Source organism: Melopsittacus undulatus, chromosome 6 (assembly GCF_012275295.1).
Source record: "Melopsittacus undulatus isolate bMelUnd1 chromosome 6, bMelUnd1.mat.Z, whole genome shotgun sequence".
Lineage (NCBI taxonomy): Eukaryota > Metazoa > Chordata > Aves > Psittaciformes > Psittaculidae > Melopsittacus > Melopsittacus undulatus.
The window spans coordinates 37,043,538-37,070,179 of NC_047532.1; the positions used below are offsets into that span (position 1 = coordinate 37,043,538).

At 40.3% G+C, this 26,642-nt stretch overlaps 1 protein-coding gene across 1 annotated transcript in view; it reads left to right on the forward strand.

The window, feature by feature from the left end:
• Window positions 1-612: 612 nt before the first annotated feature.
• LEKR1 (leucine, glutamate and lysine rich 1) overlaps window positions 613-26,642 on the forward strand; it is a 69,092-nt gene continuing 43,062 nt past the window's right edge. The window contains exons 1-4 of the mRNA XM_034063783.1: window positions 613-681; window positions 3,011-3,159; window positions 3,448-3,529; window positions 15,262-15,476. Of these exons, the coding sequence (XP_033919674.1) occupies window positions 613-681; window positions 3,011-3,159; window positions 3,448-3,529; window positions 15,262-15,476 (515 nt within the window). The remainder of the gene's footprint in view (window positions 682-3,010; window positions 3,160-3,447; window positions 3,530-15,261; window positions 15,477-26,642) is intronic.

Genomic DNA, 26,642 nt, shown 5'->3' on the forward strand with positions numbered 1-26,642 from the left:
TGGAAGGGACCTTACAGCTCATCTAGTTCCGATCCCCATGCTTTTGACATGCTTGCATAAAAAGGACAAAGAAAAGTACCCCCCGGACAGGCTCCCGTTAACCCCCCTAAGACACGGTCTCCTCCGCCCGCCCCCCCCATACCCGGACTGGATCCCCTCAGCAGGTGCCGCCGGGGGCAGGGAGGGAGCAGTCACCACTCCAGCACCTTCCCCGCCGCTGCGTGACTGCCGCCCCTCCCCGCCCCCGCCGCGCAGATCCGCGCTGATCTCACCGCCGCGCCGCACGACACCCTTCCCCGGCACGATAGGCGGCCATCGCGTGAGAGTCGCTGGGCGCCCAGCCCGCCACCCCCCGCCGCCGCCGCCGCCATCACGCAGGGGGAACATATGCCGGCAAGGCGCGGCCGGGCGCCGGCTTTCCCCCCCGCCCCCAGCTCTCCAGCCGATCAAAGCCGCTGCCTTCCCCGTCTCGTTGTTAATGTCGCTCTTAATTAAATGCCTCTGCGGGGGGCGAGCGGCCCTTCACACGCGTGGGATCAGGAAAAGGTTAAATGAAGGAGGGGGGGAGGCTGGGGCATGCGGCTCCGGTTGCTGCCAACCCGGGGATTAACGATGCACCGCAGCACGGAGGCCGGCACGCAAGGTGGAGCAGGTCACGACGGCAACACACGCGAGGGCGGGGTGGGGGAGGGCAAGTCACTCGTGGGACCGTGCTGCAGAGACGGGGGGATGACGGAGAGCACCGGGTGCTTGGTGCCTTCCCTTGCCTGCCACCCCGCACCCCGCGGCTCTTACTCATGCAGTTTTCATAGAATCACAGAATTGTTTGGGCTGGAAGGGACCTTAAAGCTCATCCCGTTCCAACCCCCCTGCCATGAGCAGGGACACCTTCCACTATACTAGGTTGCTCAAAGCCCGTCCAACCTGGCCTTGAGCACTGCCAGGGATGGGGCAGCCACAGCTGCTCTGGGCAATTTCTGCCATTGGCTCATTACCCTCACGGTAACAAATTTCTTCCTAATATCTAACCTAAATCTGCCCTCTGTCAGTTTAAAGCCATTCACCCTTGTCCTGACCCTATATGCCCTTGTAATAAGTCCCTTTCTAGATTTCTTGTCGGCCTCTTTAGGCACGGGGAGACTGCTATAAGATCTCCCTGGAGCCTTCTCTTATTCAGGCTGAACAACCCCAGCGCTCTCAGCCTGTCTCCATAGGAGAGGTGCTCCAGCCCTCTGAGCATCATCCACCTCCTCTGGTCTCACTCCCACAAGTCTGTGTCCATGTTGGGGGTGCCAGAGCTGGATGCAGTGCTCCAGGTGAGGTCTCACGAGAGTGGAGTAGAGGGAGAGAATCCCGTCTGTCGACCTGCCAGTCCTGGTGCTGGTGAAACAGGCCAGGGCACAATTGGCTTTCTGGGCTGCATGCACACACTGCCAGGTCATGTTGAGTTTCTTGTCAACCAGCACCTCCGTTTTTCTTTGTTTTCCAATAAAATTCACTGTCTTCTCCAATAGCAAGCTCTCCTCTCCCTCTGCTCAGCTGCACAGCACTGCTCCAAGACACATTATTGATGCCACCCCAGAGACTGAACCTTTGCAGCAAAGAGTGAGTTGTGCATAAATTAAATCAGGTTAGCAAGGCTGGTGGAAGGTCGCCTCACTTTTCATGGTAGCCTCTTTACAGTTTTTAGTGGCTGTTGCTTAATTATTTTCTTGGGGGGGGGGGGGGAGTTCCTAGCTTTCTGTATAAGGCTTGTAGGGAATGCTTTAGGCATGTCAGGATTACTTTGGCATTCAGAAAATGCTTTGGACATATAGGATATCAGCTCTGGGAGGTGAGCAGCACAACTGCGCTCATGGCCTCTCATCCACAGCATCAAAAGTCTGTGTCAGGTTCAGATGGAGAAACCCAAGTGTGCTGAGGAGCATGGGGATGGAGCAGATGGCTGCTGAAACACTGCTGATGGGATGCAGAAAAGCCTGAGTCTCAACAGCAGCTCATTTCTTTGGCCTGCGTTGAAGGGGCTGTATGTAAAATAAGCAGTGATGAAAAGGAGGGAAGGGTAGAATGTGAAATGAATTCCATTGAAACAGGGTTATACTGAAAACTCCTGATTGTCACATCTTTTCCTGATTTATTTTTGTTGTGTTGCTGTGAACCCAAGTGGATTTCAGTAAGTCATAGAACTATAGAATTCATATTGGAAGGGACCTCAAGGATCATCTGGTCCAACCTTTCTAGGCAATGCATGACCTAGACTAGATGTCCCAGCACCCTGTCCAGCCAAATCTGAGACATGTGCAGTGCTGGAGAATCTGCCATATCCCTGGGGACATTATTCCATTGGCTGATTGTTCTCATTGTTAAAAACTTTTCCTCGTGTCCAACCGGAGTCTCCCCAGGATTAACTTGTACCCATTACCCCTCATCTTTTCCATGTGACTCCTTGTAAAAAGGGAGTCTCGGTCTTCCTTGCAGCCACCCTTTTAATACTGGAATGTGGTAATAAGGTCTACCCTGAGCTGCTTTTCCTCAAGGCTGAACAATCCCAGGTCTCTGAGTCTTTCATCACACAGCTTTCCAGATCTTGGATCATTCTTGTGGCCCTTCTCTAGACCCTCTCCAGTTTGACCACGTCTTTTCTGGGTAGCAGGGACCAAAACTGAACACAGTATTCCAGGTGTGGCCTGACAAGTGCTGAGTGGAGTGGGATAATAACATCTTTGCTGGTGATGCCTTGGCTGATGTGACTCAGCATTCTGCTGGCTTTCTTTGTCACAGCCCCACACTCTTCACTCCTATTGAGCCTGTGTCCACCAGGACCCCCAGGCCTCCTCCCCCCTTTTTCTTTTTTTTGTTTTTTGACAGTGGAAACTCACTTCATTGAGCACATTTTGTCACGTAACTGACCTGGGCGTGAGGGTCGGTTTTGGGGTGACAGCTCATATGAAACAAAGGCTTTGCAGTGAAACCAGATCGGCGTTGACGCCGTTTTCCTCCCCCTGAATAGCCAGCTCCAGCTCCGGCAGCGCAGCTCCTCCCGTTCCCCGTTATTAACTGCCCCTCGGGCGGCTCGGTTGTGCCCGGGCGCTGGGGAGGAACTCTCACCCTCGCCACAAGCCGCCGCGCACCGTTGCCGTGGTTACGGAGGAAGCCGCGGTAAGAAAATGGCCGCTCGGCCGCTTTCCCCTGCCTCGCTTCCCTTTGGCTGCCCCTCGCCTTGGGGCTCCGCACTACCGTGCCCCAGGAAGGGTCGTCGTTCCCTCCTACCTCTCTTCCCCTTCCCCGCCGTGGCCTGCGCACCCCGGCTGCTTCCCAGCCTGCTCTGAGCAGGCGGTGCGGGCATGGGGAGGCCACTGGGGACTGGCCCGTGTAGCGTGGGTGCGTGGGGCAGAGACTTGCTGTCCCGTTGCTGAGGGCAGGCGCTAATTGTGTGACCTCCGGCAGCTTCCCTGACACCACTGCCGAGTTTTGGGAGGATATGGAGCGGCATGTCCCCGTTTACACACTGCCTGAGGAAATTCGCAAGGTATGAAACAGTGGAAGTATGAAAAACAAAACGGTGTTTGGAGACCACATAAGCCAGTGACTCAGGACTATTTTACCGGCCTTTGAACTCCAGTACCGTATCTCATACGTCTTGCTGCTTGTTTTAGATTGTGTTCTAGGTTTTGTTATATATGACAAATGTTTATGTGTTTTGGTTGGAAGAGACCTTAAAGATCATTTAGTTTTTGCCACAGGCAGGGACACCTTCCACTAGAGCAGGTTGCTCCAAGCCCTGTCCAGCCTGGCCTTGAATGTTGCCAGGGATCCGGCAGCCACAGCTTCTTTGGACAATCTCTGCCAGTGTCCCACCACCCTCAGAGTGAAGAACTTCTTCCTAATATCTAATCTCAGTCTCTCCTCTGTCAGTTTAGAGTCATTCCACCTTGTTCTGTCCCTACAGGTGCTTGTAGAAAGTCCTCCATTTTTCTTACTGGCCCCTTCAAGTGCTGGAAGGCTTCTGGAAGTTCTCCCTGGAGCCTTCTCTTTTCCAGACTGTCCTACATTAATATGAATATAAATGAATTTATATGAATATGTATTTTACACACTAATGGCAACCCCATGGCAAGGGGGTTGGAACTAGATAATCTTAAGGTCTTTTCCAACCCTAACTGTTCTATGACTCTATGAACGCTATAGAGGTACATGCTCATTCTGTAATGGGGTTGTCACTGCTATGTGAGTTTCAAATTTTACCCCATGTGACATGTTTGGTTGCCCTAAGTTTGGAATGACTGAAAAGCGTAACATGTGATTGTCCCAAAGGAGTGTCAATACAGATAGGAAGGGGATATTCCCCTTCATATTTTTTTTGTATCTTCTCTTTGTGTGTGAGGGTGTTGCTTTGTTTGGGAGACAGATTATTACCAATGTTAACAGTGCTGCTATTTATATGGGGTAACTTATGAGGAGGCTCTTTAAATGCCACATGATGCACACAAGTGGAACATGAGTCACTTTTTTGTAACACTGAAGTTTTTACACCCAGTTGTCCTTAATTTTTTGTAGGCATCTAATAATTAGCAAGTAATTTAAAAGCTTTACGTATTCAGGGTAGCACAGCCTGGATGAATTCTCCCTGGAATAGTCCAGGAAACTTGAGAAATTTTTTTAGCCATCAGTGATGGTTTCTGGGAATTTAGGGATGGGTAAGATAGCCAAAGGAAGAGAAAAGGAATGCTTGTCCTTAAAAAAGGGGGAGGGGAAGAGCCTGGGAAACTTACAGACTCACTAGCAGCTGTTTTGGTAGCAGGAAAGACACCAGATATGTTTGTTTATTTAAAAATGAGTTTGCAAGCATCAACAGGATAAGGTGGTTAGCAACAATCAGTGCAAACTTCTAAAGAAAAGAAAACAAAAAACCAAAACATTGTGCCAAATCATTGGATGAAGTACATGTGAAGTACATCAGGGAATTATTCTGGATCTAGTACTGTTCAGTATTTCCGTGAGTGACTTAAGGCTGTAGTTTGGTGGCACCTGAGCTGTTTGTCTTTCAGTTGGATTAGTTCCTGATAGAGCTCCTTATCTGTGTGTGTATACGTATGCTAGCACAAGGACGAAGCAGATGTGAGTGCAGGCACAAAGTGGGAACAGAAAATGAGTGACATTATTTTTCTCAGTAGGATTGTCAGTCTCTGCTGTTTTTCATTGAGCTAGCACCTTAGATTACCATAAGGAATACACTGATGCTAGTCTGGGAGGAGTTGTGAGCAATCTGGGAGCAGCATTAAATTTCATATTCTGACTAAGAATAAGGCATTTTTGGAAAGAGTAAGTTCAATGTATCAATACAAAATACATACTAACTGATTCAGCTTCCTTGTCACTTGTCAAGCCTTACGCTGAGGTCTATAATCAAGTCATAAGCAGAATAACCTTAACAAAGAGTTGTTACAAAAAGAAAGTAGCCATTAAGTTTATTAGTATGGGAGTTGCATGTGAAATATGGGCCTTACTTATTCTTCTGTTCAGAGCTGTTGAGGTATTTGTTCTGAGCTGCAGGCTTTAAGAAAAATAACATGACTGACCAAAGTTTAGAAAATAGCAAGAACAGTAGAGGTTAAAAATCCTGTCCTTCTAGGAAGAGATAGTAGAACTGAGTGTACTTATTCTGGAAAATACTTAAGGGCACAGTAACAATATTCATATGTGTAGGAAAATGATGGTTGTCTTTCATCTGCAAATTAATCTCATCCTCACCTTTCTGAGCTTGCTTTGCTTTAACGTTATGAAGCTGTAAAGCAAATCACCCAGTTGTGGAATTCTTCCAGTGGTGCTGTGGGGGATAAGGCAAACTTTTTGCTTTGGAGTTGGAGACTGGGGCAGGCAGTCTCTTCAGATCTCTTCCAGTTCTACAGTACATCTTTAACAAAAAGATCTGAATACAAAAGACACAGTATTTCTAGATATGTACATGAATAAGCAGTTCCTGACCCATTCTGCCCTGTACCTCAATGTGAGATATGTGAGCTGGAAGGCAATGACAGCCCAAAATTTTGGGATCAGTTAAGTGTTGGGGTTTTACATATACTTTGCTGCTGCTCGTCTCTTCACTCAGCTGATTTGCGTTGTAGTTGTAGTATAGTTACAAGATACAGAGCTTGATTACATGTCATTCTCACAATTTCCTGTCCTTGTATTTTCTACCTTTTATGTACACATGTTCTTACGCCCTCCACATTCTCTGCTTCTTGGATTGTATAACATCTCTCTTGGAATGTTAGCTTTAAATTGCTACAAACATAAGTAGAACGTGTGCCAGCTGTACATTGCTTTGCCAAGCCAAGCACATGCTTCCAACATGCAGCTTGCAGGCCAAAGGAACATGTGTGTCTGGAAGGAGTACGTTAAGCATTGTGATTTCAGCTGCAGAATATTGACTTGCGAGGCACTGTTTTGAGTTGGTTTGCTGGAGGTTGGGGTGTAGTGCTGACAACAGATCAAGCAGCTCTCTCAAAAGAGAGGATGAAGGCCAGAGCTCTCTTCGTTCTCCTTTGTGTTCATAGTGGATGGAACTTCCCAAGCTGCTTATCAATATTTGCAACAGTGACATAGCGACCTCCAAAACTGCACTCTTGTAGAAGATAGTATGGGGAAGAGAGCATCTTGTGCCAACCTGGAACAGACTATTCTGCAGACTGTTCTATTGCTAGAGTCTGTGAGACAACCTGTTGGAGTGAAGCCATAACATCATGGCAGAAGTTGATACAAAATGACCATTTGGTGACTGGGTCCAGTAGGTGATGCCCACTATGCTTATTAGATTTTAAAGAAAATTTTAATGTATTTTGTTAATGACATTATAGATGTGGAGGGACCTTGGTTCTTAATGTTTTGATCAGTTTTCCCTTAAAGAGTTATGTAAGAATTTTACATGGCTCTGATTTTCTCGCTCTCATTCCTTCTACCACTCTCATACCTCTTTCACACAATATGCATTGCAAGATGACTGCTAATGAAAAAAACAAAACAAAAAACAAATGGATGAACATCCATATGTCCATTAAAATAGTAAAGCTTACAGTGTTATTTTGTAGCTATAGTTGCATACTTCTTAGAAACTAAGTATTAGTAAAGATTTCAATCCTGATTTGTTTCTAAAAAAAATGTTACTCCTCTGAGTTGTGGCTTTGCAGGTTAGCAGTGTGGTTACCTCACTGAGCAATGTCTGTCAGTGTTCAAAGTCAGCAGGAGTCATTTTTCCTGGAGGAAGCCATGCCTCATGGTGTGGTGGTGATGGCGAATGTGGGGAACAGCCGCTGCTGTTCTGGCAGCAGACATGGGAAAATTGGTAACTTCATCCGAAAGAGAGAACCCAGTCAGTTAAAAAACTGTCCAAATAAAGTCCAAGCCATAGCTTCTCTTCTATGACAGTTTTTGGGGAGGGTATTCTCTACCTCTTAGCCTTATTTTAGGAACACTTGTATCTGGGAGGTGATGCTTGCAGATTTGGTGTGCCAAGTAGCAAGCGTTTCAAGTAAGTTGGTTGGTTTGTCTCAGTAGAACCCTGTATTTTCTCTTAACTATATTGTCACAGGACTGTAGAAAACACTTTGCAGAGATCACTTGTAATGGCTACTTTTTCATGTATTTGAATGTCTTAAAGTTTATGCCATCAAATTTCTTTCTGCGAAGTATAGAGCACCGGAAGGTAGAAAGAAAGTTAGTGTTTCCTTTACTCCAGTGGCTGCATGTGTATTTTGTTGTGCAGCATTTTTATGTGTGTATTTTCGGTTTGTTATTGTTTTATTATTTTTCTTAATGAGGAAAGAAGACTATCACATTCTTAGTTGTTTGTTGGTAGTGGTAGATGAATCTTTTATATGCTTGTGAACTTACTATAGTTTTGTGTTTGTTTCAACATTGCTGTTGTCCGTTCAGTGTGAATAGATGGAAATACGGAGTCTTGTCCTGAAGATCTTACTGAAATGGGAAACAGAACAACAGGAAAATGACCCTGAGTCCTCAATGCAGCAAACAAAAAGTTGTTTTTAATAAACAACTATAAACAATAAAAGTTGTAGTATATTTTATTTGGCAAATAAATAACCTTTGTTTAACAATCATAAAATTAATTGAGCACAAGATACCCTTACAGGTCAGTAGTTCTCACACTAGGAGCTTAAGAAAGGAAGCAGAGCAGGAATTTTTAAGCTGTATTACACATTGGTACAGAACGTTCTGTGATATCCAGCTGTCTGGAAAACATGAGCGTTACTAGTAGCAAATAGTTACTTAATAGATTTGCTATGTGTACTATAGATTGGACTGTCGTGGTTTAAAACCAAGTCTGCACAGCTCATTCGCTCACTCCCCCCCTTGCTCCCCCAACTCCCGGAGAGTTAGGAAGGAGAATCCAAAGAATGTAGCCCCCACCGGTTGAGATAAGAACGGTTTAATAACTAAGGCATAACACAAATCACTCCTGCCACTACTACTACAAATAATAATGATACAGCCAATAACAAGTGAAGAGAATACAACATCTCACCAGCCACCGACGCATAACTCACACCACCCTGCCCGACCGAGCACCGACCGATACCTCCTTCATCCTCCCAGAGCTCCAGCCCTTCCGCGTCTCTCCTGGTTACATCCTGGGCATGATGTGCTATGGTATGGAATACCTCTTTGGCTAGCCTGGGTCAGGTGCCCTGCCTCTCCTTCCTCCCGGCTTCCCCTCCTCCCCTGGCAGAGCATGAGGCTCAGAAAAGGCCTTGGACAAACCAAACATTTGAGCAGTAACTCAAAACATACTTGCTATCAGCAACCACTCCCAGCCCGAAAGTCAAAACACAGCACTGCACCAGCTACCAAGAAGGAGAAAAATGACTGCTACTGCTCAAACCAGGACATTGGACATATTATTGTATCTTTACGAGCACATTATCTTTAATTTTTCTTGCTGTCTTTGAACCGGGGTTATTTTTTTATAGGTTCTTACATAGTTCCAGTTGCATTAATTGGCTAAAGAATCTGTCCCATCCCCTAAGACTGGCTTTGTAGAAGCAAATGAAATAATTACATATATAGTACTTCAATACTGGTATCAATATGGATTTAGAAACAGCAGCATTTCAATTTGTGCGCTGCAGACAAGCATGGTAGTGTGCCTACAGAATTGCAGGATGTCTCTTCAGAGACCTGTTGTCATGCACCTTATGAATGCTTCTGGAGAAGATGTTCATGAGTTGCTGCTGTGTCCACTGAGATTTTCAGTATTTGGCTTTAAAATTTTTAACATTTGGGTTTTATTGGGATGTCAGGCTCCAGGGATATGAATGTTCTGAGTGACTGTAATATGCTTTAGAAATGTTAGGAAGTATCTGCTTGTTTTGTATAAGCCCACATATTACAGCCTAAAGAGCTGCTTTCAGCAGTGAACTTTATACCCATGACCCTATAGTTGATTTGCAAAAACCAGCTCTCAGATACTAAAGATAGTGATTTGTGAAAGCACATCTTCTGAACTTGGATAACAATCTTCTGTTCTTAGTGTAGGAACTCTGGAGTCCCTCATGGTCACGTAGGACAGCAAAGCATTTTTATCTGTTGGTATACTTATAAGGCTAGGGCTGTATTCACTACATTTAAGCTTTTCTACCCTCTTCGCAATCAGCATCCAAGTAAGTTGCAAGGAATTGGAGGGATTGTAGTAACTCTTGCATCACAGGCAGTTGGGTTGTAGCTAGGAGGGGCTCCACAACTGCTGCAACTACAGATGCAAAAAGTATTTGTCAGGCAAAGAATGGTTAACAGTAGGCTAAATTATCTTTTATCTGCACAAGCATCACGTTTTGTTGCAATACCCTGGATTGCGTGGATTGCTGGAGTGTGCTGTAACGCATCCTGAATGTGTTTAGGAGCACCGGTAATGTCCGTGCTGTTGGACACATGTAAGATATTTTGCAGGGCTTGTGTGAATGCGTGCAGTTACGAACGGTGCAGTATAGTGCTTTTATGATTCATTAGTCTGCTTTACTCACAGGCAGGAAAAAAATAAAGCTACCTGAAATCCAATTATTATTTCCTTTCATTACAAGCTGATTATTTCAGGGCATGTTTTCAATGAAACTTTTGAGAGCAGGATGTTCAGTTTTTACTACAAGCCTATTTCTACACTATACATATGTATGCAAAGCAAGTACTGTGACTTTTATTTTGCAACTAATATTTGATGGAAGTGGAACAAATAAGTATGTATGAAGCATGGCTTAGCATCCAATTTGTATTACCTTCTGAGTAGATGCTGACTGAAAACTCAGCTCACAATAAACTTTTAAGGAAGTGAAGTTTCTATTGAGATTCTCAAAAATCATTGAAGAGAAAAAGATCAATCTCAATCAAATACCTCTTTGGTTTTGCATATGCAGCAGAAGACTCCACTTTCTTCCTAGAAAATCAATTGTACGGTTTGAGGAATGACTTCTCTGTGTGTGTGTGTGTGTGTGTAATAGGGATTGGCTAGTTTGTCAGGAGAAGGACAAACAGCATGAGAGAAATGAATGGAGTATGGGAGAGGAGGAGTGAAACAGAAAAGTAAATTCAGAAAAATAAAAAGGAAAGTAGGTTCAGATATTAAGGTAGAATCAAGTAGAGATAGAATAAAACAATCAATATTCAGAAATAATTTTAAGAGCACCCAGCTGCAGCATGATTTTTTTTTTCCTGAATTTTATGTATTGTTCTTCTACAAGTGTGGTTTGGTTTTTGTTCTTTGGCTAGTCCTTGCTAAAGCAGTCTCAGTCCTGACAGGCTGACTGTGAAGAGAGAAGAGTTGTTACTACTAGTTTATGTGCCTGAGGAGTGCTTGGTGATGCAGGGAGAATGGTGAGTGCTGCAGTTCCCCTAAACTCTCCTTTCCCTGCGCTGTAAAATTAATGTACAAGGTGTACATCTGTGCTCATGGCTCTGTGTTTTTATTTTAGTGGTGCACAGAAACATATTTAAAGCTTTTTTAAAGAATCTCATTAATTGAGGACTGGCTTTTAAGGGTCATGGCTATTTATTAGCTGCTTGCAATGGACTGTTTCTAGCATAAGTGATCCATATGTGGGATGTTGTAACTCCAAGGCACTGCTAAGTGAGAAAGTGGATAATTTTCCTTTTAACAAGAATTTAGCTCTTTATCGTGGTAATTTTCATGGGTGGAATCTGGGATATCAGAGTAGAAGAGTAGCCATACACAGAATGATGTACCCTGTAGTTATCTGGTCAAGTTGAAGGGATAAAAATCCCTGTCTTGACAGTCAAAAGTCTAAAAATGGTCGAGACCATCAAAGCAACTTTTATTTTTATTTTATTCCTTATGGCTTTTGCTCTACAGATACTTACGGTATTGAGTCAGACAGATGTAATCTGAGTGACTATCCATCTTGGCTCAATTCTGCACTTGTCCTTGGTAGCTAAAGAAATCTACGTAACCAAGGAATAATATTAGTTCTTCCAAAACCAGATGCAGCTCTTGAGTTGAAACTACTCCCAGAGATGTTCTAGTGGAACAGCTAGAAATGCTACCTTGTGATACAGCTTGTTTTCGCCATAGCTCTTGTCCTTTTTTATAGCATCTGGTGTAATGTGTATCAGAACTATAGCTCAAAACCTTATGGATCAAATATCTTCCTAGTCCAAGTACTTTGTCCTTATGAGTTTGTTTTTGGTTTTATGTTGTTACTGTGCATGCAGTACTATCGTGCTAACTCAAATAGCAGGGGTTTTTAGTATCCCCTTGTTCCTTTTTCAAGTCCTGTTTGTTCTGAATTTCCCTGTCCAGCCTGACCAAAAGCACAATACTAAAATTAACTTATGTTTGTTTTTCGAATTCCTAATTGATTTTTTTCCCCTTTCTATTCACTGCTTGTTCTCGCTGCTAAGGACATACAGATTCCATTTTCTAATTAGAGCTCTCACAGTTTCTGTTTCTATTCTTTCTAAACTGTGCTTTGCCCCTGTTTATTTTTTTTCCTACTTTGAGTTTGAGAAGGTGAAAACAGTCTTCTGATCAGATGTAAATAGTAAAATCTAGAATCTGAGAATGTAAATTGTTGTGTATGTAACGCACATTCGTCATGGTTACTCAAAAGAAATATTATTCCAGAAAAGGTAGCCTTGTAAGCAAAAGAACTAATGCAGATTTGTTTCCTACAGATTTTTGTGTAATAGTTGTGTACTGGTTAATCATTCCATTAGACCTTGTAAGATACAAGGTTTAATGGACTCTTTTCTCTATAAATCTCTCTCCTATATGGATTATCTGATATCTGAAAAGGGCTACCCTCACACTCCAGAGTTTTCTTAAATGGGGAACTTAGACAACTAGGTAGGTTGTCTTCCAAAAACTTTCAGACACTTAAATATTTCTGCCCTCACAGTCAGAATTGGTTATAAATGATCAGACATTCTGGTTGACAAAAAAAGGCTGACAATATAGAAATACACACATAGATAAAGTAATATTATTTCTCTTGGAAACTGTGCAAAAGCCCAGAACATTTTGTTTGTAAGTAGTCTTCAAAGCTGTAGAATGTTTTCTGGCTCTGATCTTAAAATAGGTGTAGCCCTAAGATAGCTTTGTCAGCATTTTGGCTGAATGGAATCAGCATCTACAGCCTGACAGCACTTTTCTGTACCTGTCTGTGTGAAATAGACCACTGAATAGATCACTGAATAGACCACTGAAAGAAATACCCAACCAGCTCAGGAATTTCAGGAGGTATTTTGAGTATCAGTGAGGAGAACTCGGGTTGTGATATTGACAATGCTAAAGAGATGAGAAATAGAAATAGAAAAAGGAGAAAGTCCTGCTTGTGGTTTGGCCACTGTGGACATGAGAGAGGAATCTTGGATTTAGGATAAGAATTCATATTAGTACACCTCTTGCTTTCATGAGTTCAGACATTGCTCTTTTGGAACTATTCACTTTCAACTGCATCCTGTTATTTTTCTAGGCATTTTGGGCATACATAGATTTAAATTAGTTGGCTTGCTTACTGGTGTTAATGTTCCGCAGCATGGAATTTAGTTTGGGCTAGCTTGGCTGTTAAGTATCACACAACCCATGCCAAATTTGTATACCAGTATTAGGAAACTGCTAATTTACACTAGAGACAAATATTTTAAAACTAGATCAATCTATATACAGTATATTGCAGTGGTTGCAGGATAATTGCGCATGTACAGAAGCAAGATTCTGATTAAAAGACAGAACTGGTTTCTTTACTGCTGTAATATAAAGCCTCTGACTTTCCTGTGTTTTTCTGACAATGTAGCAAATACTTTAAAAACCTGATCTGAAATCCTTTCAAGTTTTTATTTTACCCAAGGAATGAACGTGAAGAAGAATGAAACCCATTTCTTACTTTGTCCAGAGAGATAGTGTTTATTGTTCTATGACTTCATTTATTTTTAAGTTCAATAACAAAATTGAACTTGGAAACTAAAAAGTGTTAGTATTTGCATAGAACATTTTCAGTACAGGACCCCAGTTGTTTTATTTTGATTTTAATCCTTGTACCCAGTGAAATTTCTGTAACTATTTGAAAGACAGCAGTGGTCCTGCTGCATGAGAGCACAATGTTCTTTTGGGCATAAAAGTCCCCCTCCTATGCTCCTTGTAACAGCTCATTTTGTCCTTTTTCAATATAGTAATTTTAAGTCTTTGGAACTTTATGGTAGTTATCCTGAATAACAGTTTCATATTTCCAAGCACAGTTTGCAGCTGCCAGGAAAAATAAACTTGCATTTTCAGCTCATTCACAGCAACTGTAACTAGGGGTATTTTAAACTGGGGCAAACCTAAGAAATGAGAATTGAGTTTAAATAGAGCTTGGCCTGGTAAGTCCAGGGTATCCTGAAATACCATTTTTATCAAGCTATATTTAAAGTGCTACAGATTATTGAATCATAAGATCATGAGTTTGTAGTTTATAATTTTTGAAAGCTGTTTTCTGTCATCTGATTCTGTTCAGTTTATCCCAATGTCTCAAAATGTCTTTTTTTTCTTTCTTTTCCTGTAAAACAAGGAATTGTTACATTCTTTGACTTAAACTGCTTGCAGTTTTCCAGCTTTTTGATTTTCATAAGTCATTGTGCAAAATCCTGTTAATGAGTGATAATTGCAAGAAAGGTTAAAGCTTGTTTTAAGCTCTCAATACACAAACACACAACTGCTCTTTCAGCTTTCACCCATTTTCCATCTTTTGCATCTCCAAGATTACCAATATCTTTTTATATTTCTTGCTTTGAGGTTGTTTCTTTAGCTATATTATGAGTCTCCTCTGATCTAGTCTTAATTCTGTCCATCTGAAATGCATTTATGCTGTGACACAAGAACAGGGTAGGACGTGTTAAACTTCGGAAACAGTGAGCTGTGGTGGTATGTAGGTGCTTCAATGTCCCCTACTGAAGTGTCAGACCTTCTTGGCTTAGCCTGGCTGATTTATTTACTCTATACCCATTTCTTCTGCAGGTTCAGTTCTGCATCACTTGTAAATTGAGCATTTTTTTTCTGGAAGTGAAAATGATTAAAATTATTAGGAATAACTGATACATTGAATAATGTGTGTATCAAAGTCAGAGCATGTGTATCTGTTCGTATTTATGAAGCCTTACTGCAAAGCTTAATAATTTGATCACTTACAAAAGTATGTTTCTCAATTTAAGAAAAGGTCTTTCAATTAAATGTGTATTATGTACTCTGTGGTTTGTTTTTTTTTTTTTTAGTGTTTGATTACTTCATACCTAGTAAATGGGTTACATTTTCCACAACACTCAAGGACGTGAGCACTACTTCATAATAATTAGTCCCTTACTCATTTGAATTATTTTTGTAAAGATTGCTGGATTATATAATTTTATTTACTTTCCACTTTTCATCTTGCCTACTTAAATTGGGTATGACTTGTCAAAAAAAACACAGGAAATAACATTTTCTGGCTCAGGCGTTCACAAATTCATTCAGGAGATAATTTTGTAAAACATAGAATTTTATTTTAATACATCAGACATAATTCAGAGGTACTTAAGTTAGGAACTCAGTTTAAAATTTGTATTTTTTTTAATGTTAAAGCAGTAACATACCTGAACATAAATGCTCCAGAGCAGTAAATGTTTTAAACTATTCAGTTTTATTATTATTATATAGTGTCATTCAGGTTGGCTTTTTTGTTCAACTTTTCTTACTAACAGTCTTGTAATTTTATCTCTTTCTAGATGTCCCGGGATGAGACAGTATGTAAATACTGTGGAGTCAGCTATTTGATACTTCATGAATTTAAGGTGATGGAAGAAAAAGTAAAAGCAATGGAAAAGGAGATTAAATTTTATGAAGGAAGTATTGAACGGGAAAAAGGGCTTCAAGCAGAATTGCAGTCTCTTTACCAAGACCTTGAACACTATCGAGCTGACGGTGAATCAAAAACAGAAAGGTCAGAACATATTACTTAGTCTGATGTTATTCTTTTTGTATGTGTGTTAGGTAATTTAATTCTGAAGAAGTTTAAAATATAAATAAGATTTGTCTTTCTTTTACCAGATGTAGCATATATACTGTAATACTAATTTAAATAATCTTTCATAGTAGTCTCTGGAAGCATGTTTTGAATTCCTTCATGTTTAGAAACAGTCAATATATCTAAAAGACATTTCAGAGCATTTCGCCTGCACACACTCCCAAAGGGAAATCATCAAATATTTAATCTTCTTATTTCATAATAAAATTGTAATATTTTAAATTAAATCCCACAACATTGTGAGTTTCCCAGTTCTGAAATTTTTGCTTATTGTGTCATAGTAACACGGTAAAGAATCACCAGCATTCTTAGTATGAGAAGCTTATGGTTCACTCTGTGAAGGGATGATACAGAACATTAAAACAATCATGAAAATCTTGGGTACTGCTTGTAGCGTTGTTCCTCAGGAACAGGAGTTTGCAAATGCTTACTGGCAGTTATGTGAAGGTCCCAATTAAAGGGGAGTTTTGTGCTCTTAAGAGATCCAGTAGTTAACAATAGATTCAGAGCCATGTTTATAAATTTAGGGTGCAATGATTAAAACCTTGAAGTGTGTTCTCCTTCAGCTCATACTTAAATGCTTTTCTTGTGTTCTACACAAGTGTAGTAATCAAGTAGTACACAAGTGTAGTGATTCACATCATGATAACTTTAAACTTAGAACAGGAAGTCATCCTTGATTGTTTACAGTGTGACTATAAAAATTGATATTTATAGTTGGCTAGTGACAGATACTTTATAGAAATGTAGTTGCTAATATTGACTACTGGTAGCACAATGTGGTACAAAAAAAGGCATTGGAAGCTTCCTGGTAATTTCTTGTTTATCTGAATCAAGGTGTTGTCAGAAGTTTTTTAAGAATAAGATTATAACTTTAATTACAAGTTCAGTAATTTTGATTCTGAAGCCCCCCAGTAGTTTCTTGCATGACTGACTCATACCTAGTAGCAAGTGATCTAGAACTGGTAACATGGGACATTTGGTGTGTTAAGGTCCACTCAGGAGATTGGACTAGAATACTTTGGAAGTGCTGCAAAAGAAATAACTACAGCTTGTCTATTTTGTATTTCTTTTTAATTTTTTTTTTTGCATATCGCTTGAATACTATTAAGAATTTGATGTTACTGTTAATGGATTTAGTTAATCTTGTGTTTGGTAACATTACTAATAAAAGATTCATTTTAAAAGATGAGTTCACTCAAAGTTAAAGCACATGTATCTTGTAGACAGCTTGGTTTTGTTTGTTTTTTTTTTTTTTTTGGTAGTTTGGTTTATTGTTTGGTTTTGTTTTTTTTTCATTTGAACTAAATATCCTCCATCTCCCCCAGTATTTAGTGTTTTCTTTGGTTTAACATTGTATTTCTGAGGAGTGCATTTGCTCCTTGTTCATTTAAGAGCTCTGGGTGGCAGTTATGGTGGCAGTATTCAGTGTGTTAGCAGATGCAGTGACAGCACATTCTTCTTGCTGAGGCTCATTTGCCATAGGTAAACTTAATATTAATTTAGCCACTTTTAGTAAAGCTGTAACAGTTAATAAAAGGTTTATCTCTGCATTTTTTCCCGTAAAGCTCCACTTGATTTAAAACCTGTTGAAATCAAGAAGAATACTTTCAGTAGTCTTTCATTCAGGTCATAAATCAACTCTTGTCCCTTGTTAAGCAGCTTTTCTAAATATTCCTTATCTCCTCTTCACTGTACTGAATCTCTCTGGTTACCTTGTGCTGTTGGCATAAGCTGACTGTTTTACATACTGTCTTCTGATTCTTGTAAGGTTGACAAATCATTCTTCTGAAACGTTTATCGGAAGCCAAATATGCCCCTCCTTTTTATTTATTTTTTTTTTGTTTGTTTGTTTTCCTTTTTACCTCTGGTAGACCGAGGAATTTAATCCTTTGTGTTAGCTGCAGACTTCTTCATTTTTGTATTCCTTCTAGGTTAAGTTATTGCTATTTGTATCTGTTTTTAAGCTTGAAAGCTACTCAGGAACCTGAAATTTGCAGAAATTAGTTACATACTATTTGGGATTTCACTGGGAGAAGGGGAACAAACTATTGTGCTGTTAACTACACCAATTCAACTTGGCTATTCAGATCTTACTCCATGTTAAAATGGCTGTAATTCCAGAATACTAGCATGAGAGCCATTACTGAAGGGCTGTGGCTAGCTTGAGATAGCAATACTATCAATACACATGCCAACTTGAGATAGGCTGTGCAGCTGATAACCATGTTGTGCTCTGTACTTCTGAATGCCAGAGCAATGGTTCATGGTTAGTTAAGCTGAAATGCTGATGTGTCATTTTGACTAACCATTTTTGGCCTGACACCTATTTAAACATATTAGCAATGGGTGATTCCATTGGGGGCTTACTTCTCTAGTTCATTGGAGATACAGGTATGATTGGATTTAGCTGTGTCTCTGGGGGATCCCTCAAGTTCTTGGAGTCCCTAGAGCTGAATTTCTTAACAGGTTTTCTCTGGCAATGTCTTTTGACATTTGTCAAACTACATGAGAGGCAGATTGTATTTGTGGTGTGAATTTTAATAATTCTTGCAACATCCAATATAAGAAATCTAAAATATATTTAAATACTAATGATGCTTTTGAAAGGTATAGTAGTGCTGAATACCTCTAAGAGTGATAAGGAGCAAAAAATTTTTATGATGTTTAGACATGTGAAAAGGTATATAAATGTCACTTAGCAAGTCCTGTGTCAAGGATCCCTTGTAAATAGATTTCTAAAATCTTTTTTACAAATTTAAGAAGAGTTACTTGTTGGTTGTGAGACTTAAGGTTCTGTGTCATGCATGTAGATGATGAAAACTTTATCCATAAAGAATAAAATCTTAAAGATCATCTAAACCTAATATTTTAACATGCAGAAGCAATATTTTTCCATACTTGTGCTTTTTTTGCATGTTTTCTGAAGTTCATTAGTTCCTATCACAATGGCAAAACTTAATATAGCGGAAAATGCTTTGTTGTTGAATTTGCCCAAAATAAATCTTCCTATTTACAACATGATCACATAGGAAAGCATCAGCAACTGCCTCACTTGGTAAAGTCTGAGCTTGTAATAAAACACTGAAGTGACTGGGCAGAGTTAACAACACAGGGCTCTACCGTTAGCTACCAGCCTACACAGAAGCATGGTGGAAATGACGTGCAGTTTCTTGTCCTAGGAGACTGAAAATGCTGGAAATGGGGAGTGGTGCATGCTTTAAGAACTGCATCACCATTTTAAAAATAGGTTTTGAAGGGAAAGAACACAAGGCAAAAAGGTCACTTTTAATCATAGAATCACAGAATAGTTAGTGTTGGAAAGGACCTTAAGATCATCTAGTTCCAACCCCCCTGCCATGGGCAGGGACACCTCACACTAAACCATGTCACCGAAGGCTTCATCCAGCCTGGCCTTGAACACCACCAGGGATGGAGCATTCACAACCTCCCTGGGCAACCCATTGCAGTACCTCACCACCCTCACAGTAAAGAATTTCTTCTTATATCCAATCTAAACCTCTGCTGTTTAAGTTTCAACCCATTACCCCTTGTCCTGTCACTACAGTCCCTAATGAATAGTCCCTCCCCAGCATCCCTGTAGGCCCCCTTCAGATACTGGAAAGCTGCCATGAGGTCTCCACGCAGCCTTCTCTTCTCCAGGCTGAACAGCCCCAACTTTCTCAGCCTGTCTTCATACGGGAGGTGCTCCAGTCCCCTGATCATTCTTGTGGACCTCCTCTGGACTTGTTCCAACAGTTCCATGTCCTTTTTATGTTGAGGACACCAGAACTGCACACAATACTCCAAGTGAGGTCTCACAAGAGCAGAGTAGAGGGGCAGGATCACCTCTTTTGACCTGCTGGTCATGCTTCTTTTGATGCAGGCCAGAATACGGTTGGCTTTCTGGGCTGTGAGTGCACACTGCTGGCTCATGTTCATTTTCTCATTGACCAACACCCCCAAGTCCTTCTCCGCAGGGCTACACTGAATTTCCTTTTTGCCCAACCTGTAGCTGTGCCTGGGATTGCTCTGACCCAGGTGTAGGACCTTGCACTTGTCCTGGTTAAACTTCATGTGGTTGGCATCAGCCCACCTCAGAAGCGTGTCAAGGTCCCTCCAGATGGCATTCTTTCCCTCCAGTGTATCAACGGAACCACTCAGCTTGGTGTCATCATCAAACTTGCTGAGGGCGCGCTCAATAGATTTTTTTTTCTTTTTAAGTATGCCTGTTTCTGTTGAACATGTAGTGGTAAAGTGGAGTTTACTTGGTGTAAAAAATCTCTGTGAGCCAAATCTGGATGAAATAAAGAGATAAAGAAGTGACCTCTCTTTTTCTAAATGTGGTTTAGAGCATACAATCAGTTATTTGTATTATATATCATCATATGTGGGTATCTTGGGAGATTGTGCATATTTTGACTTTTAAAAAGTATAAAATTATAGAATGGTTAGGTTTGGAAAAGACCTTAAGATTATCTAATTCCAACCTCCCTGCTATGGGCAGGGAAGCCTCACCCTAAACCATGTCACCCAAGGCTTCATCCAACCTGGTCTTGAACACTGTCAGGGATGGAGCATTTACTACTTCTTTGGGCAACCCATTCCAGTGCCTCAGCACCCTCACAGTGAAGAACTTCTTCCTTATATCTAACCTGAACTTCTCCTGTTTAAGTTTAAACCCATTACCCCTTGTCCTGTTGCCTACAATCCCTGATAAAGAATCCTTCTCTGGTATCCTTGTAGGCTTCCTTCAGATACTGGAAGGCTGCTATAAGGTCTCCTGTGTGGCATTCTAGCCAATTATCTGCCAGGTGATCCGTGCATCAAATTTATGTCTCTCCGGTTTAGAGACAATGTCATGTGTGACAGTGTTAACTGTGTCACATGTGTGACAGTAACTGCTCTGCCCCTGTACATAAGTTTTGTAGCCATGTTGTAGAAGGCCACCAGACTGGTCAGGCATGATTTGCCCTTAGCGAAGCCATGTTGGCTGTTGCCCACCACCTTGTTATGCCCTCACATAATTTCCAGGAGAATCCACTCCTTGACCCTGCCAGGCACAGAGACTGACTGCCCCAGGTCTTCCATTTTCCCCTTCTTGAAAATGGGAGTTATATATCCCTTTTTCCAGTCACTGGGAGCTTCACCTGACTGTCATGATATTTCCAGTATGATGGATAGTGGCTTAGCAACTTCAGTCGCTGGTTCCCTCAGGACACACAGATGGATTTCAGTTGGATTTCATCAGGTCCCATGGACTTGTGCACATTCAGGTTCCTTAAATGACTAATGAGCAAAACGTTATAACCACTGCAGCCCTGTAATGTATTTTCAGAATTATACTGGTGCATCATCTAATACATAAGAAGAAATCATTCCATAAAGTAGTAAATGAGTGTTCTTCATCATGCTACAAATATTTGCGAGTCTTGGACGTGTGCTCCTTCAATGACTGCTTGGAAGAGACCAGTAAATACAAGAGTTACCAGCATGGGATTCAGTGAGTCCCTGGGTTTCACACTCATCATTTCCTATCAAAAAGAAATAATTCAGTGGTTCCTCATTGTGGGGAGACTGAAGGTGCTGGAATTTTGCTAGCTCTATATGTACTGAATTCTACCTTTAGGTAGCTCAAGTTACAACGTTTAGAAGCACACAAGAGGTTTGTACTTGGAAGTGCCTCTCGTGTGTGAAGAGAGGATATGAAGTTTACAAAGAAATAGCACCTTCAGCTTCCTTATTGAATATTTTGTAAATAACAGTATATCTCTATGTAGATACATGATATATTTTAGGGTGTATTTATTAACCAGGAAAAAGGAGAATTTTGTATAACGCCAGAGTGTTTTAATATGTTCTTTTTAATAATTGCAAACTGATAAGTGCATTTTGCCCTGCTGGTGTCATCATAATGAATTGGGTATGGCTTAGGCTTGTGCCTAGAGCCTGCAAAAGTCCTAACAGGGCCTGTGGGACTCAGGTACTGTGCTCACTGTCTGTACATCAGTGCACTTCTCTGCCTAAAAAAAAAAAAAAAATTCACTGACAGGTCTTGTCACAGGCTCAGAAATTAAATCAGCACACTGCCTTTGGGAAATAATCTCTTGCTGTGAGGTTCTTATGCAAAGTATGTTTTAGCCAGGGTCTTCCCAACAGGATGCATGCTTTCTGCTACTGATGAGCAATAGCTCAAGCCCCATCTTGATGTATTAAAACTGTGGTGGTTCTAGTTTTGACAAGTTTTTTTCTATTAACATTATTGAGTGCCAAGATGAATTATTAATAAGCAGGAGAAATTTATTCACAGAGACAGTTCAGAAGAGTGAATCATAAGGTGCAAAACTCTGCAGTTAATGCTCAACCTTCTCCCAAACTCCTGATAAAATGAGCTTTCTTCCGGTGAAATGAAATTCCTTATCTGGAAGCGGTTGAAACAGCAGTCAGTGAAAAATGCAAAAGGCAACATGAAATCTGCAGGTTTTTTTCTGTGATAATTTTCAGGTATATTTAATTTAAAATATTTTAATATTTAATAGGTAAAATTAAATTTTGAAATTATGTTTTGAAAAGTTACCATGGTTTTTGGCACCTGAGAATGGTACCATATAATTCAGTAATGGCCTTGAGAGGTGTTTACTGGCACGACAGCTCCAGTTTGAGTCTATGCGTGCCTCTGTGAATGGCTAACTTTTCTCAGGAAAGTAAAAGTAGTTCATCTCCCTCAGTGCAGGCTTCTGTATTAGGCATGTATTTTCAGTTCTTTCTCTGCTTGTTGTATGAACAGTTTATATGTTACAGTTCTTGAGGTTTTCCAGTTTCAGCGCTCAAAACCATCTGCAGTTACAGGGAGTAGTTCCTCTGTTACACCCTTGTAGTGGTTCCAACATGGAATCCCTGCACAACATCACGTACAATGGCAAAGGACATATTTACTTGTTTGCTAGGGGAAGAGATCAACGGGTTGTTGTATAACTTAACTCCCTGTGGACAGCACAGATGCATGTAAGATATTAAAGTAATGTTTAGATACTATTTTATTGTAACTTGGTTATGGTATTAATAAATTGTCAGAGAACTGTATTTGTGTTTAGTACCATCTATTGCATGGTAGAGGTAAGAAAAATGGTGTGATGCACATTTCTTTGGGTTTTGGTGTTTTTTTTTTCTTTATTGGGTGGTCATTTACTTGTTCACACTATATGATCAAGTTAAAACTTTCAATTGCTTGGGTATAGTAAGTTACTATCCGTTTTGTGACCACTGGCTAAAACCAAGAATAAAATAATTTTTCATGCCTCTGCTTACTTCCACTTTATAATTTAATGTGAGATTTGCAAGCTTGATCTGTAAAATGATTTTGGGAATAGCTACAAATACTTAAACAATCTTGTTCAAGTCCAGACTTAGCCAAAATTTCTGACTGAAATCCACAGGGGTTCTGCTTTATTATCTTGAATTTTGAAAGCTTTGTGGTTATTTATTGAAGAAGGTTGATATATTTTGTTCACGTGCATACAGGACAAGGTTTTATATTCTGGAGCACTGTGTGGCCACATAGCAGTGAAACGTGGATAGGGCCAGAGGGTGAACTCAGGCTAATCCTTTCATACCAAGAAACCAATTTTCTCTTCTGTTTTTGACTGCGTTTTGTACTTGACTCTGCTTTTAAGACTACAAAATGGGAAGGTGGCTATCCAGAATAAAATCTGGGATATGCTTTTTTGGCCATGACTGTATTCTGAAGGATTCTCTAGTAAGTGAATGAGGTGAGTATAGGAGGGATAAAGGTCACTTGCTGCTCTAGGTCACTGGGCTCTGTGGATTTGGAGGTCAGGGAGTCCCTCGTCAGAGGAATGATATGAAAAAAGAGATTTCATGTTTGGCAATGAAGAAGTAATGAAAAGATGGGCTTAATCAGATCATGAGTGGTTTAGAATTAAGAGGAAAAATTAGGTTTACATTAGCATTCAGAGATGTAGTAACAGTTGGCTTCATCTGCAAGACACTTGTCTAGTTTGAAAAAAATCCAAACACAGAAAATGAAATTTACTTTTATTATGTTAGGGAAACACAATATATTGTCTTCATGTAATTGTTCGGTCTCTACTTGGTCTGTACTGTACCTGCGAAGTATAGAAACCAAGAAAATTTCTGCTCAGGAAGTATACTCAAACATAAACCTTGGATAACTTCTATTTGATTTGCAGGTTTGTAGTACTGTTGTAAAAACTCACCCATTAAGTTGCCTTGGCACCATTTATATGTAAGGAATTATCAAATTACTCATAACAGTATTTTTTTTTTTAAACTGAATCAGTGCAACTCCACTGACTTCTGAGAAGTTATTGCGGAGTTTTGCTGCTCTGACAGTACTATTACTGCTATGACAGATTACACAAACTGTAGTTACTGTAAATTAACTGGAAGCTGGATTGGTGGCTCTGGGAAATGAAGTCTTGGTTTCCTTCAAAGATAAATTCTGAAGTGCTTGTGACAAGACAGTCATCTTTCTATCATTGTTTTTCATACCTGTTCCAGAGATTTACCTTTGCTGGAGCAAAATTTATCTGGGATGTCTTCATAATACATCTTTTATTTCTGCCAAGATAATAAAGATAGATAACAATTAATGCATGATTTGAAAAGACTGTCAATTTATATGAGACTCATAGAGACCTTCACAAAGAGCCTCTTGGTTGGTTGTTGGAGATAACTTTAATTTGCTGTCAGATTGGGCCATATGCTACCCTGCAATCAAAGAAGCGAATGATTCTATCGTGGCAAATGAAAACTATTAAATAATCTTGTCTTAACTTGAGCAGTCTATGCTGAATGAGAATACAAAAAAGACAATTATTAAGAAGTTTGTGGATGATATTATGTGCAATGAGTTTCAGACTATGCTTTTTACACATATTCCATGCCAAATGTATGAATGCTCAGCTTCTTTGTAGGGATGCACACTGACTTGCCTATTGGACAGAATGCAACATGCTGAAATGAAAATGAGCAACTCCTTGATATGAGCTGGTTCTAGAGTTTCATGGAGCTGAAAATACCATAGTGAAACCTTTATCATTGACGGTATTTTCCAGCCTTCACTGTGCTTACTGACCCTGCCAGCTCCAGGCAACTCAGGATGCATTCCCTCATCCAGGCTTAAAGTGGGCCCTGCTGGGACTCAAAGGACTGTCTGCAAAGATTCTTTCTTCTGATCTAAACTCCTGTGAAATGCAATGTCTTATATGAGTCTATGAGTCTTAAATTCAAACAAATATGGTGATTGCTCTTGTCATTACTTTTAGGACAATTAGTATGTTTGTTTGCTGGCAACTACTTTTTATTTTCTCATGCTATTCTTTTTGTTGTCAGCACTAGTAGTTAGTATGTTATAATTCAAGACCCACTCTGGGCAGGCTTCTTCCTGTATTCACTGGGAAAGTATGCAGGCTGCAAAGATAGGATGTTAATCTTCACAGTTCATGTGAATTGTAGGACAGTGGATGAGATTAGTTATGTTCTGATGATTTTCTCAATGTCAGCATTTAATGACCCATTGAACTTTGTTCTTTCTCGGATAAATATCACCAAAATAATGTTTGTTTTATCTGCCTTCTTATGGTGATGATAGTAGGCTAAGTGCAACCGTCTTGCCTTCTCCACCTTCTCCTGTTCCTTTGTGTGCAAGTCACCAGAACATACTGATAAGGTCTGTTTGCTCTTTGAGGCTATAGTTCCAAGCTAACCTCATTATATCAGTTCTCTGGAATAGAAAGAGGAAGAAAATCTCTGTGTACTTATTTGCAAGTGTCTGTTTAAAACCAAAAGATCTTCAAATACAGCCCATTCTGGAATGAGTAAGAATAGAAAATGAGCATCCAGTTTTTCATGGATCCCAGTTTTGATTTGTTATTGTTTAATGATAAATTGCTGCTTTTTTCCCTCAAGGTATAGTTAGCAGAATATAGCATCTGCGAAAATATATTTTAATTTATATAACTGTAAAGGAAATGGACATTTTCTTGGTAGTCAGTGACACCAATCTGTTTCTCCTCTTAAATGCAATCAAACAGGTTTTATTCTCTCCCCTCCTGCCTCCCACCTCCAATAAATTTACAGGTAGTCAGAGGTAAAGTTTCCAAAAAAGGTAATGCCAGAAATTTCTTCTTAATTTTTTTTCCCCCATAATGTCAGTTGAGCCCCAGCAACTTGCTTTTTAACCATCAGATGTTCAGTTTTGGTTTTGGCAGAGCTAGACAGATCCAGGTTTCTTTATCAGGACTATTAATTTTTTAAATTTGCATTTTGGTGTAGGTATGTTACAGATGGTCTGAGAACAGCAACTAATGCACATTAACATTATGGCCTGCCTTTTTTTTTTCTAGAAATAATTCATATTTTCTTTTGCTTTTTAAAATTGAAGCAAAGGCTGATGTAATCCTTTTGCCATACTTTGGTTTTGTTAAATATTTGCTGATTTAAATGTTTATTTACTTGTTAAATATCATTGTAGTACTTTGGGGGACAGCAGACTGTATTAGAGTGGTTATCTACAGCTAATAAAAAAAGGTTGTGCTGTAAAGTGGTAGTGATGTGCTATGTGGTATTCTTTTTGTGCATGTAACAAAGGAAGGGAATTGGATTCAACTGTCTGTTACTCCTATACGGTTGCATTCATTTCATTACAACTGTGGGAATAAGTGCCAAGTTGTTGAAAAGCACTGTTTAAAATGTATTTATTTACACTATAATAACTGTGTTTGAAAAAAAAAAACAAACAGGTCTGAACCACTGCTGTAATGAAAAAGTTCAAAAGGTAAATTTTAGAGGCAAAGAAAAACTTGCAGGTCAGTCTTCTGCTCCTTTGACATGGGCAGCTGTGGTTGCCGTGGCTTAGAGTCCAGCACAAAGGTGGGTCATATCCTGAGCATGCAGGAGGCCAGCGAGTGCACAGCTGTGCAGGGATGGAAAGCTCCCCATGCTTCCTAGGACTGCTGTCCTTCTCTCCTGTGGATAGGTGATGGTGGTAAGAGATACTGGTTGGTTCTCCTGTGCCTTATCATGGGGCTATTTTTGTCA